Source organism: Elgaria multicarinata, chromosome 6 (genome assembly GCF_023053635.1).
Source record: "Elgaria multicarinata webbii isolate HBS135686 ecotype San Diego chromosome 6, rElgMul1.1.pri, whole genome shotgun sequence".
NCBI lineage: Eukaryota > Metazoa > Chordata > Lepidosauria > Squamata > Anguidae > Elgaria > Elgaria multicarinata.
Window position 1 is genome coordinate 58,569,734 of NC_086176.1, and position 12,158 is coordinate 58,581,891.

At 37.5% G+C, this 12,158-nt stretch overlaps 1 protein-coding gene across 1 annotated transcript in view; it reads right to left on the reverse strand.

The window, feature by feature from the left end:
* Positions 1 to 3,636: 3,636 nt before the first annotated feature.
* SLC12A2 (solute carrier family 12 member 2) overlaps positions 3,637 to 12,158 on the reverse strand; it is a 55,410-nt gene continuing 46,888 nt past the window's right edge. Inside the window, exons 22-27 of the mRNA XM_063129465.1 lie at positions 10,274 to 10,387; positions 10,021 to 10,132; positions 9,262 to 9,348; positions 8,147 to 8,282; positions 7,926 to 7,993; positions 3,637 to 6,276 (exon numbers count right to left, since the gene is read on the reverse strand). Of these exons, the coding sequence (XP_062985535.1) occupies positions 6,141 to 6,276; positions 7,926 to 7,993; positions 8,147 to 8,282; positions 9,262 to 9,348; positions 10,021 to 10,132; positions 10,274 to 10,387 (653 nt within the window). The 3' untranslated portion in view covers positions 3,637 to 6,140. The remainder of the gene's footprint in view (positions 6,277 to 7,925; positions 7,994 to 8,146; positions 8,283 to 9,261; positions 9,349 to 10,020; positions 10,133 to 10,273; positions 10,388 to 12,158) is intronic.

Sequence of the window (12,158 nt, forward strand, 5' to 3'; positions counted from 1 at the left end):
CAAAGCAATTATTTGGATATTTTGTGGGATGGAGAGGACCGTTTTCTTTCCATCACTTTCTGGAAGTATTCTCAATATACTATTAGTTTTTCCTTAAATACAACCTTTTGCTTCTATTTTATACTGGCAATATAATGACAAATCATTTTCACAGACCTTGTGAAAAAACTGTAAAGTTGTCAAAACTGGACTGAATGAGTGGAGAGTTCGCACCTGTACCTTTCACATTGTATATGAGGCAAGATGCAGGACATGGAATAATGAGCTCAAGTTACAAGAAGCCAGATTCTGGCTGGACATCAGGAAAACTTCCTGACTGTTAGAGTAGTACAACAATGGAACCAATTGCCTAGGGAGGTCATAGTCTCTCCCACACTAGAGGCCTTCAAGAGGGAGCTGGACAGCTGTCAGGTATGCTTTAAGGTGGATTCCTGCACTGAGCAGGTGGTGGACTTGATGGCCTTATAGGCCCCTTCGTGCTCAACTATTCTATGAATCTTCAGATTGATGGCCTCAGACCAAATTCCTACACAATCAGTGATTTACAGAGAAACCTGATAAAACTTATTGGAAAAAAGAAACAAGCTATCATGCTGTTTCGATTTTGTAAGTATTGGCACTAATCCCCAAAGTAGGGAAATACAGGGAATATTACAATCCATTAAAAAAAAAAACACCCCTGCATAATAAAAAAAATTAGCATAAAACCAATTCAAAAGGGGTTAGAGCTATTAAAGTACTGGGGGAAACTGAAGTAATGATAGTGGGCACCAAGGAAATCACCCTTGAGAGAACATTCCACAACCAGGGTGCCACCACTGGGAAGGCCATTTCAGATGGCATGTGCACCCAAGATCGACCAAATAGGTTTTAAAATGCGGGCAAACTGATATGAAGTGATCTTTCAAATGCCCAAGTCCCAAGCCATATAGGCCTGGGATTCCCCCCTGCTCTAGTGTAAGTCCAGGATGAGTATCCATTATACACACCGACTCATTTACCAGGGCTATATCGATGGGAACAATTTATAGAGATGCAAAGCTTTTGCCTAACCTTTTAGAATGTGTTGAAAATGAGGCAGCCTCTGAAAACGTCATTCGTGTTAGTTCTCCCAAATCCTTTGGGTGGGAAAGGGGGAAAGCTCCTTCACCCCCAAGGTTATGCAGAGGATTCAGACTTCCAAGAACCCAAGTTGAAGCTTCAATTTCCACCCACCCACACTCGTACACTTCCAACAGCAAAGGATAGCCACCTTTAATGCTAAGTGTGTGTGTGTGTGTGTGTGTGTACGTACGTGTATGACCAAGTTCTGTCTGATACCTTCTAGTGAAGGATAAAGGGAACAACCTGAACTTGCTTTTTTAAGCCATCGCAATAACTGCTCCCTCTTCCAGAATCTGGTTAAATATTGCAAGGTATTATTGCCAGAGTATGATGAATCCGTAGAAATGTTCCTTACTGTGGAACTTTAGTTAAGAAATTATCTTTTATTTGTAGCAAAGGCTCCTTTTTAAGTCTGGGAAGCATTCAAATCACTTGTTTCACTATGCAGCACTGTCTGAAATGGATAGTTCTCAGCAAACTTCTTTCCATAAATGAGATTTTCCTTAATTGAGAAATGTAGCTGTTTTGGCTACAGTAGCAGAGAGTGATTGGGCTTCAACACAACCCCAGCATGAGTAGAAGGCACTATTGCTCATGTGGTGGGAGACAGCCAATTTCCACCAATTACACCTCTAGCTTCAACTGCCCACTCCACTGAATCATATGCTGTTCCAGCGTAGCTTTGTTCAGGGATACAAGTGACTACAGCTGGAAGGAAGCAGTGGAAGAGGCCCATAACCTAAGCAAATCTCTGCTGGAGGTTTTGATCCATGCCATGGATCTTCATGGAAGGTATGCTGGAGTTCTATTGAATCAGCTCAACTGTAGTTTAAAAAACAAACAAAAAAACCTTGTACATCATAGGACAGCCCTAAGTCCAGGGGCTAAAGAAAGCTTTATCCCATGCTTTTAAACTGGACTGACTCAGATATGTTTCACCTTCTCTGTTTAGCATAGTTGCTGAGAAAATTGTAAGTATATAAATTTAATCACTGTGAAGACTGTTTGATATAAGCTCATCAGATGCTCAGTGAGGTTCCTGTTCCATTGGTTATATGCTATCTTATTATACATGTAGTGCAATGAATCGTTACATTCATTTGGTTTGTATTTTTAGGCATGTTCTTTGCTTGGTTTCTAAATGGAGCCTTGTTTTATGAAGACCTTTGGTTGCATACAAAATAAACTTGACTGGTTTTCAAAGTGCTATTGAAGTCCCTCATGAAGGATTCCCATGAAATGTTAATAGCCATAGGGTGAGATGACAGACCTGCATGTGTTGGCATTTAGGAGGCAAAAATGCAGAGTGGGAAAAGATGGAACAATGAAGAGGAAGAATATTGGGCTTGCTCGTGTCTGTATAACAATAGATATTTTTTAGACGCAAAGATAAAACAAGGAATAAGGTTGCCGCTCACTAATTGTGTGTGAGTGCAAGAAAGAGGTGCAGGTCTGTGTTAATTCTGAGTGGGGTTCATTTCTGATGCAAGCCAAATCTCCTTGAATTTTGTTGACTGGGCTTGTAAATGTGATTGGTCTATTCTTTCCCTTCCTTTTCCCCAACACATAACCTCTAGTAGCAGTGATAGGGGCAAATCCCAAACAGGGGGAGGGGCTGGTAGAAAAGGCTTTGGGTGCTACTAGAGGGCCAATAAGTTGCCCTCCTGCTGCTATATTTTTTGTGCGAAAGGGATGAGGGTACAGTGCCGAAGGGGGAGGGACTGGCTGCAGGGAAGACTGCTGGGGACTGGCAGGGAAGCATTTGGAATGGATCAGGTCTTACCAGGTTTCAGAAAACTCTTCGGAAAATCCTGAGCATTGTCAGAATCCGTGTCCCTCCCCCCAAAGGCTAGGAAACAATGAGCCCATTCAATAATCAAGAAGGGGGAAATGGGCTGGTTTCCATTTCTACTGGGAAACAAGATTGCTGAACTCCACATACCATATTTCTTCGATTGTAAGACGCCATCGATTGTAAGACGCACACTAATTTCAGTACCACCAACAGAAAAAAAAACCTAAGACACACCCGCGATTCTAAGACGCACCCCATTTTTAGAGATGTTTATATGGGGGAAAAATGTGTCTTAGAATCGAAGAAATAGGGTAACTGATATGACGCTGCAGGGTAATTCTTATGTTCTTATCAGAACCATGATCTATTTGACATTAAAGAATTTTAACTGGGATTATATTGTCTTCAATGAACAGGTGCAAGAAATTCTAGCTCCTGCTCCACCCCACCCCACCATGAGATTTTGAAATGTAGGGTGAAGTCTATATTCAGATGGTCAGGAGCAATTGGCTGGCTACACAGGGATTCATTTCAGTGTGGGAGCACAGTAGGGTTAAACCAGGCTACTTAAAAGAAGATTACAGTTTGTAGAGTCACTTCAAATACCATTTGAGGTAACAAACTTGCAATACGATAAATATGTGTTTAGATATTCCTTGCACATAATATTGGGTAAGATTTTCAAAACCAGAAGGTAAATGTATCTCAATAAAAATGCAGAGATTTAGGCAACCACATTTAATTCATTCCCATTTATTGCAGTGATCCCTCCCCAATACAGAGTAGTAACTGCAATACTCAACGTTGTTAAAACATTAGAAAAGCTATTGTGTGACAGTTACAGTACAGTATTATCAAAATATGACATGACATTTTCGAACTGTGGATAGTACCAACCAAAGCTCAATCCTTAAATTAAGACCATAGTTCATTTTTAAATAATCAGAAAAGCATATAAAAAGAATTATGTAAAAAGAAAGTCTAATACAAACATAATGAAACAATAAATAATCATTTTTTCAGATACTTTCTAAAGACTTCCTAGTTTCATAACATAAAGCTGCATCTACAGAGATGGTATTGCTGAGTGTCAATGGAAAACAATTATTTCAAGTCATTACTGATTGGAACTTAAGAAACATGGCGCCAAAAATGGAAGTTTAATTTTTTACTAAATAAAAATTGGAATGGCTATATCACAAACTTGCCTCTTGCTAACAAGTTACAGTTTAAATTTACTGGAGTGTTAGATTTTTATTTATTTTTACAGTTGACTTAGTGTCGTGTGTGTGTGTGTGTGTGTGTGTGTGTATAATATGTAGTATAAAGAATTCTTGTGTGAGTAGCAACCTTTATTAATTCACAGACTACATTTTGCTCCCATCAACATATGCATATTTAGATAAATTTGATACTTTATACACAGCACACACAGATATATTTCATTTGGTTCCTTTTACAGATCACAAGCAATAGTTTTCCTGAATGGGTAATTTTTTAAGTGTACGTAGTACACTTTTTCTGGATAGCAGCATTAAATCCATGCCCTATTGTCTGTCTGTACATAAAATATGGAAATTCAGGTTTACTGAATAATTGTACGTCCCCTACCATCACACCAATAAGCACTGCATACTTGTAATAATCAATGCTATTAGTTACACACTGGGAATGTTTTTCACAAAATAAACCGCTTCTATTATAACTTCCGATTTCCTTTCAAAGCTAGATACTGGCATTGATTTATTCTACCTGGCAGCCAACCTGTATTGCACTTCTGAAAAAAGGAGAACACAATCAACATAGATCAGACGGTGTGAGTTGTAACTTACTAGAATGCAAATCACTATATGTGAAAATCACGTCTCAGTAACTGGGACTCCCAAAAATAATTATTTGTTCATTTACTTTGATCTTGTCTAGCAGAAAAACTGTATTTTTTTAATATTCCGTATCTTCACTGACAAACACTGAAATTATAGATGTTCAATCTAGTATGGTACCCCATATTAATGCCAAGAGGCTGAAAGAGATTTGTAGGCTACTCTTACTGATAATAGACATAGCAATATAACTAACCAGTGAATAAAACCTCAAGTAAGTCTTCAGTAAGCTGTTCATAGAGTAAAAAAATATAAAGCAGTCAACGCACACACACACACAAACGGGGCACACAAATTGGCAGTTCTTGAATACACAAGGTGTCATATACAAATTAAAATGCAAGGTCAAAAGGATCAAACCTGAGTATTTAACAAGACTAAACTTAGATTCTGACAAGTGAATCAATTGCCCTTGGACACTTCTAATAAAATGTGGTCCATTTAACTCGTTGAACAAACTGTTATCTTTATAAAGATGGTCCTAAAAAGATTGAAGTATCCTGTTAAGTGGTATCTTATAAACACCACTGACATTTATAGCATCCTAGAACAGAACTGCAGTTTCAGAGTGAAGCTGCAGAGCCCACTAACCTTCAACCAAGGTAGCCCAATGGAAAAAAAATAGAGGGAATCTGAGAAAATTAGTATCACTCTGTTAGTATACTTTAGGTTTATTCAGTGGTACAAATTGAATAGTACAAAGTCCTAGATATTAATAGTATGAATTTGGTTGTTATTATAGCCAACTTGCCCCACTTACCTGCTTCATATCTAACAGATATCTTTAAAAAAAAACAACCACACACACACCATTCCGAATAATAAGGAACATACAAGAGTAAAAACTAATACCTTGATGGAAGACCAGAATGCAGCATTTTTATTGTAAGATGGAGGAGTCTAGAAACTAAAGGAAGTTTGATCTAAAGTTTTAGCTAATGGCAGACTGACATTCTTTATAAATTTACAAAACAGGATACATGGATGAAATTTGGTTAACTTCAGAAGGCACCTCAAGGCTAAAAGGCTTTTATAAATCTATAATCCTTTCATTGATCAAAAATAAACACTTTTATTGCTGCTGCTCAAGTAGCAAAGAAAAACCTGTTCATTCTTCAGTCTACCAAAGAATTCTCCATTAAGCAAGATTAAATTACAGAAGAATTAGAAGAAAACTGAAGCTTTCACAACTTTAGGAGTATAGTAACTTTCCTTGTGTGCTTTCAAGTCAGTGGAATAGTGAAAGAGTAGTCACTTTTGCCTGTGTGTGATGTTAATATTTTAATCAAACATCTCAGTCTCTCCCCTTTAGGCACTGAAGTACCATTTCTTCACAGCTGCATGTTGTGCAGTAGTGCTTAAGAATAGAAGGTAAGAACACTCTGATGATTCCCACGGACAAGGAGAATTGGTGGCAGGTCCTTTGAAAGAGCTTCTATCCAGGCCATGTATAGTGCACTAGATATTGCACTTTTTCGGGCAACTGGCAAACTCCTACAAAAAAATAGAAGTGGGCAGGGGGAGAGTAAGTATGTCAAAACTGGATTGTCATATGCAAAACATTTTTAATTACAGAGATAGACAGCTAGTATTTACACTTTCTTACATAAGCTGATTCAAATTGATTTGCCACCCAAAACAATTTGCTTAGTAGCAGTAATAACAGAACACAAGAAAAGATTTTGTCTCGTATACTGCTTTTGCTATCATTCAACACAATTTTTGGGGAGTAAGACTCATACAATTCAGGGAGAGTGCATACAAGGAGTGTGCACAGAATTGGGCTACAAGTTATACTGATCACTGATTATTCAAAGCAAGGTGTTTTCAGTTCCTTACAATTGGTTTCAATCCCCCCCCCCCTACAACTTTTAGACTGCTCAGATACACACAAATAAATTAACCAGGCAACTCAATTAATCCCTAGTGTATGTCTGGCTCCTACCTTTGACAGCCGCGATGTAGCACTTCGGGAGGGGGGAGAGGGCGTTGCAATGAGCCTAAAAACTCATTTCCAGAAGGGAACCCAGAAGCATTATATCTCGACTGTCAGTGATAGGAACAGCGTGTGCATTGTCAACGCTGGCCCTGGGCAGCAAGCACAAGGTCCATGTTGGATGCTACTCACTGTTTCCTAATTTTCTAGTAATGAGGTACCTTGGACTCTACCAAATTTCAGCAGTCTTTTACGAAGTGTCTTGCTCTCTATAAGCAAAAAGTTCAAAACTAAACATTCTCAGATGCCTCTGAAAGAGGTCATTCCATTCTACAATTTGAGGCTGAAGGGAGAACTCATATCCCTGTATATCCTTGTCTGCTGAAGTGTTGGCTGCTCTTATGAGACAGATTTCAAATTAAAACTTTTGAACAAAGTGGTATAACAGTGCCCCAATTCAGACTTTATTAGTGAGCAGTTTGTCTTGACAACCAAATTTCACTTTTTTTTACCAGTTGTAGAATAGCTTAATTTTGTTACTTATGCAAGTGAGGACCTCTTGGATGATGACTCATACTATAAAATCACATCAAGTTTCTAAATTTCTAAATACACTTAAAGGTAGTGTTTGTATTTTTATTTACCTTCTGAGCACCCTATAATCATGTTTAAAAATTCTGTTGAGTGATAGAAAAAGCAGAAAAAGTAAGGTACTACTCTTGTAATAATCAGATTACCACCAAGATAAGATGAAACATTAGAGATGTCTACCCGATCAGAAGACAGTTCAAACAACAGTCTTCTGTGGGGTAAATATGTAGCTATGTTTTCAAAGACACAGCCTTGGAGCATTTATATTGATATAGCGACTAAGGCACCAATAACATGAAGTTCTCTGTATATCGTTATCCATGGAGACCCAAATATCTGTTTTTCCTTTGAAAATCTCCCCCTCCAAAAAAGTTACCTGGTAGACAAACATGGTATCTACTAGTAGAACACTTACGAATGCCTACAGATTTTAGAAGTTTAAGTGCCACCAGTGCACTGTAAGTAAAGATACTAGCTATTGGTCACTAAGCTGATTGACAGCTTCGTATTGTGTTTGAGTAGCTTCCAACGTACTAACAACATTTTCTCAGCAGAATTTTGGTGTTTCCAATATTTACTGCAAGTGATGCCAAGAACCACAGAAAACAGTACTTACATAACAATTAGATTAGCTGTGCTTGAATGTTCTTTCAGTAACTCATTTAATCTAATCTGGCGGTGGCTCTGCAATAAAAATGAGAACCTTGTTGATGTAGAAAAGCATAAATCGGCATTGCAAAATCTAGTACTTGATTTATAGATGTAGGAACTCAAAACCAACTGAATTTTACAGAAAGGGCAAATATGCCTGAGGATCAGAGAGAATTAAATACATACCTTTGTTTTGTACAGCTCAATTTCATTGTCTGTGATTCTCCATGGCTCGTCTTCTTTCATTTTATCTGCAACATCTTGCTCTTTATCATCTTCATGAAGTCTGAATGGCTCAATCATTTCTTCAAAAGCTGCAATGCTAGATATTTGATCATATAATTGAAATGCATCAGTTCTCAGATTGTCAGCTGAAATATTTGTATTCAAAGGCATGTGACTAAATGCTACATTTAGATAAACGTTATCTTTTTTCCATTTCATAATGCCATTAAAAACTGCAGACCAACTGGTAGGAAACCAAGCAGTGCAACACACCAAGGCTTATCATGTTGTCTGAATTTAGCGTGTTTTCCTCTGGGTGGGTTATTGTGTTGTTTTCCTCAGGGTGACTTGTTAATTATGCAGTATGGTTTATTTTTCTCCTACAAGCCACCTTGAGAATCCATGGTCTGTTGTTGGGTTGTTCAGGGTGGATAGTAATTCTTAAGAGTATCTTATCTTACACTAAAGAATGGAAAGATTAAATGCTCTGCTTGCCCAGACACATTTTACTGTTGCTTAAGGCATTTAATTTTTATAGGGAAAGGGCGTTATCTAATCTTTACACAACTGTAGTTATAATTCCATTTGACTCTTAAAATATCGGTTTAGTACGAATACTTTACAGCTCTAAATTATATTTAGTCGATATTTATAAAGGCTTCATTTCATAAAGACTGATCTCTTCCGGCAGGCCTACCCAGTTGAATTTTAATGGTGTGCTGCTTTTAATGATGCACTGGTTTTAAACGTTTGAATTAGTTGTATGTATTTTATGGTGTTTTTATTTGTGTTGTACCCCGCCTTGATCCAGAGGGAGAGGCGGGTAACAAATAAATAAATAAATTTATTATTATTATTATTATTATTATTATTATTATTATTATTATTATTCATTGTTTTTATTTCATTCTGTTGCATCGCTTCAACTTTTAGTCCATTGACGTATTTTATTAAGAAAATGTTGTTCCATTTAAAATACACAAAACTATTTTATTTCCATACTAATGTTGGGTGGCAGCTAACTGCTAATGTATATTGTATTAAAATAAATATAAAAAATGAGCACACCAACGTACTTCTCTTTCTTTGGCTTTGTATTGATATCACCGAGGACCATGATATCTGAGAAATCTATCCGAAATTTGCTGAGCAATGTAGCCATCCTAAAAGTAGTTTAAAAAAGAACAAAACAGTTAACTGGATATTTGAGTAATTGTAGAGTCAGAAAGACTAAATATTTTGCATGATCACAGAGTTATATGATTAGTCAGTTCTAGATCACCTTTTAAGAAAAATATAAATAAACTGGGTTGTGTAGAATAGGACTTTGCACTAATGGAAAGTGCTTGTGAAACGTAGGGCATCTGTCCTAGTTTTCACCAATCCTCCCTACGTGCTGCAGCCTTCTATGCTATATTCCATACTGTTCTAAAGGCTCCCCAACCTTCAGGAACAGGTTTTCAGAGTGGGGGGCTGGAGTGGTTAGGTGCGGGTTCAGCAAAAATCAGGTGCCCCGCCTCGCACAAACAGAAGGGCTTTCCATCATCACAAAACCACCACTGCATATATCCCACTCTTTTATATGGCACTGAAATTCTGTAAAGTTTCTTACAAGATTAGGGACACAACCTTAGCCTAAAGAAAACTTCAGGAGTTAACAAATAAATTAAGATTCACAACAAAAGAGATCGAAAATCTATCATTTTGTCAGCTGGATCAAAAAGCCACAGGGTTATAAGCCTGACTATTAAAATCAATGCAAAGTACTAATTCTGATGGTTCAGCATTTTGACTTCTCCAAATTAAGATTTTAAAATCATACTAGCCAAACTTACGCTCTTCTGTCGTGATCTATTCTGTTTATTTTCCCACCAATGAACACCCTGATCTTACAGTCTTTCCATTTTTTCTTGGTTGTCAGAAGGTATGGAATCAAGAGCGTCAAGCCTACATTGAGGGAAAAAACCAATTTTCATTTTGGTGACATGCTAAGTCTGTTGCTATTAAAAATTATATACTACTTAACTTTTCTAATAATCTTGCAGGTTTTTTAAAAAAGGGGGGGGAGAAAAGAAAAAGTTATCTTACCTCCATCATCAAAAAGCCACCATACATCAATATTTTTTTTGCCTTGTTTCTTCTGAAACTGAGAACTTGCATCAAGCAGTCTTTGATCAGACATGTTCAGAGGAACTTTAGGATCTATAGAATTGATAAGTGACATTTGAAAGTAAAAAAGAGGGTCACAACTTTTGATCAGCCATCCTTATCTCAAACACAGAAGCTGGTTTAGTTCTACTTCGTTAAATTATATTACTATTAACTACTATTACTACAAAAACTGTGTATACCTAAAAATAATTTCTGTAACCTTTATAGCAGCCTCTCTGAACCTAGTACTGTCCAGATGTTTTGGATTACAATTTCCAGAATTCCTGACCATTGGCCATGCTGACTGGGGCTGATAGGAGTTGAAGTCAAAACACCTGGAGGAAGCCACCAGGTTGGGGAGTGCTTTCTATAAATACAGATGAAGATATTGACTGTATTCACACAAAATAATAAACCATTCTTCAGAATGTGCACACTGCCTGATTTCTCTGGCTTGGCAAATAGGAGCAGCTAAACTAACGAGGATCTTACAGAAGCGCTAAAGCTTAGCATGGTGTCCGGACCTGGACCTTGGTTTGGCACTCTTCTAACAAGCATAAATCTGGAAGTCAATTTCAAACCTTGACTTCAAATTCTTGACTTGTTACAGGAAAGTCAAGCCAGGAGTCTCAGTTCATACTTAACTATAAGGCCACTCCCTCCCCTGCCCAAATTCTGGTGAATCTAGTATCTACTGTGTATTTTGTCTCATGAAAATTACCAGTTGAATTAAGACTTTTGAAATGATGCGTACAAATTTTGGGCTAAATTCAATGTTAACTGGAAGTTTCCATCCCTTCTTCCTCCCTGCGAGCCTCCCAAGTCTGCTCGAGGTCCCCTGAACCTCTGGATAAGAACTGGGAGGCTACAGTGGGGAGGGTAAATTTGCTCTGCCAGCATTGTCTATTCCACTGGATGCAACCTTTTATGCAGTAGTGATTGAAAAAAGGTATCAATCCTAAACCTTCATCCTCTTTTAACAGAAAAAAGACATAACAGGAAAATCTTACATCAAGAACTTAGATGGTTTATTTTTCTGTAAGGATGATAAAACTTGCCTCTGTGAGATGTATATAGTCTCTTAAGCACTCAATTTATATTCATGGAGAATTGTCAAACCTTTATTCCAAGTTTTACCCTAACGTAGAAGAAGTTATTTTGATCATAGTTTTGTTCATTGCTATAAAATTTATATGACCAGTAGTGGGGTTTAAACTTCCGTTTTTTGATTATTCACAGAAGTTCCTCCAGGATCACAGGTACCCACACCGACAAACATTCAACTGCTATCTAGAAATATCTTATTTGCCTAATGTTTACATAAAAATATGGACAAACAGAATAATTTACAGAAAAAAAATACTGTATTCAAGACTAAAGATTTAAGATTATCACAAGAATTTTTTTAAAAAATATATTGGTAGAATTAGGTTGACAGAGCAACATGAAGCATAAAATCTAAAAAGAGAAGTTTGAAGAATAAGGAAGAGGAGAGATGAAGGTCTGTCAAGGGCAGATGGAACATCACAAAAGTTGCGAGGAGGAGCAGAAGGTACAATGTGAAGACTGTAGGGCCCTACAGGAAAGGCAGAGAAAGGTTCACAGGGATGATGACATGGTTAAGAGCAGCAGGGCTGGCAATGTACAGGTGATTGCTTAGGATCCCATTTGCTTCAAGGTAACCCCTTTATCCACCCCCCAGACCATTAACTCCTCTACCTCAACCATGAAAGCCCCAAAAAGACAGAGCTCCAGACAGATGGGGTAACAGCATGCACTTAATTATCTATCCATTTAGTTCCTTTAAGTTATGTCATAGAGT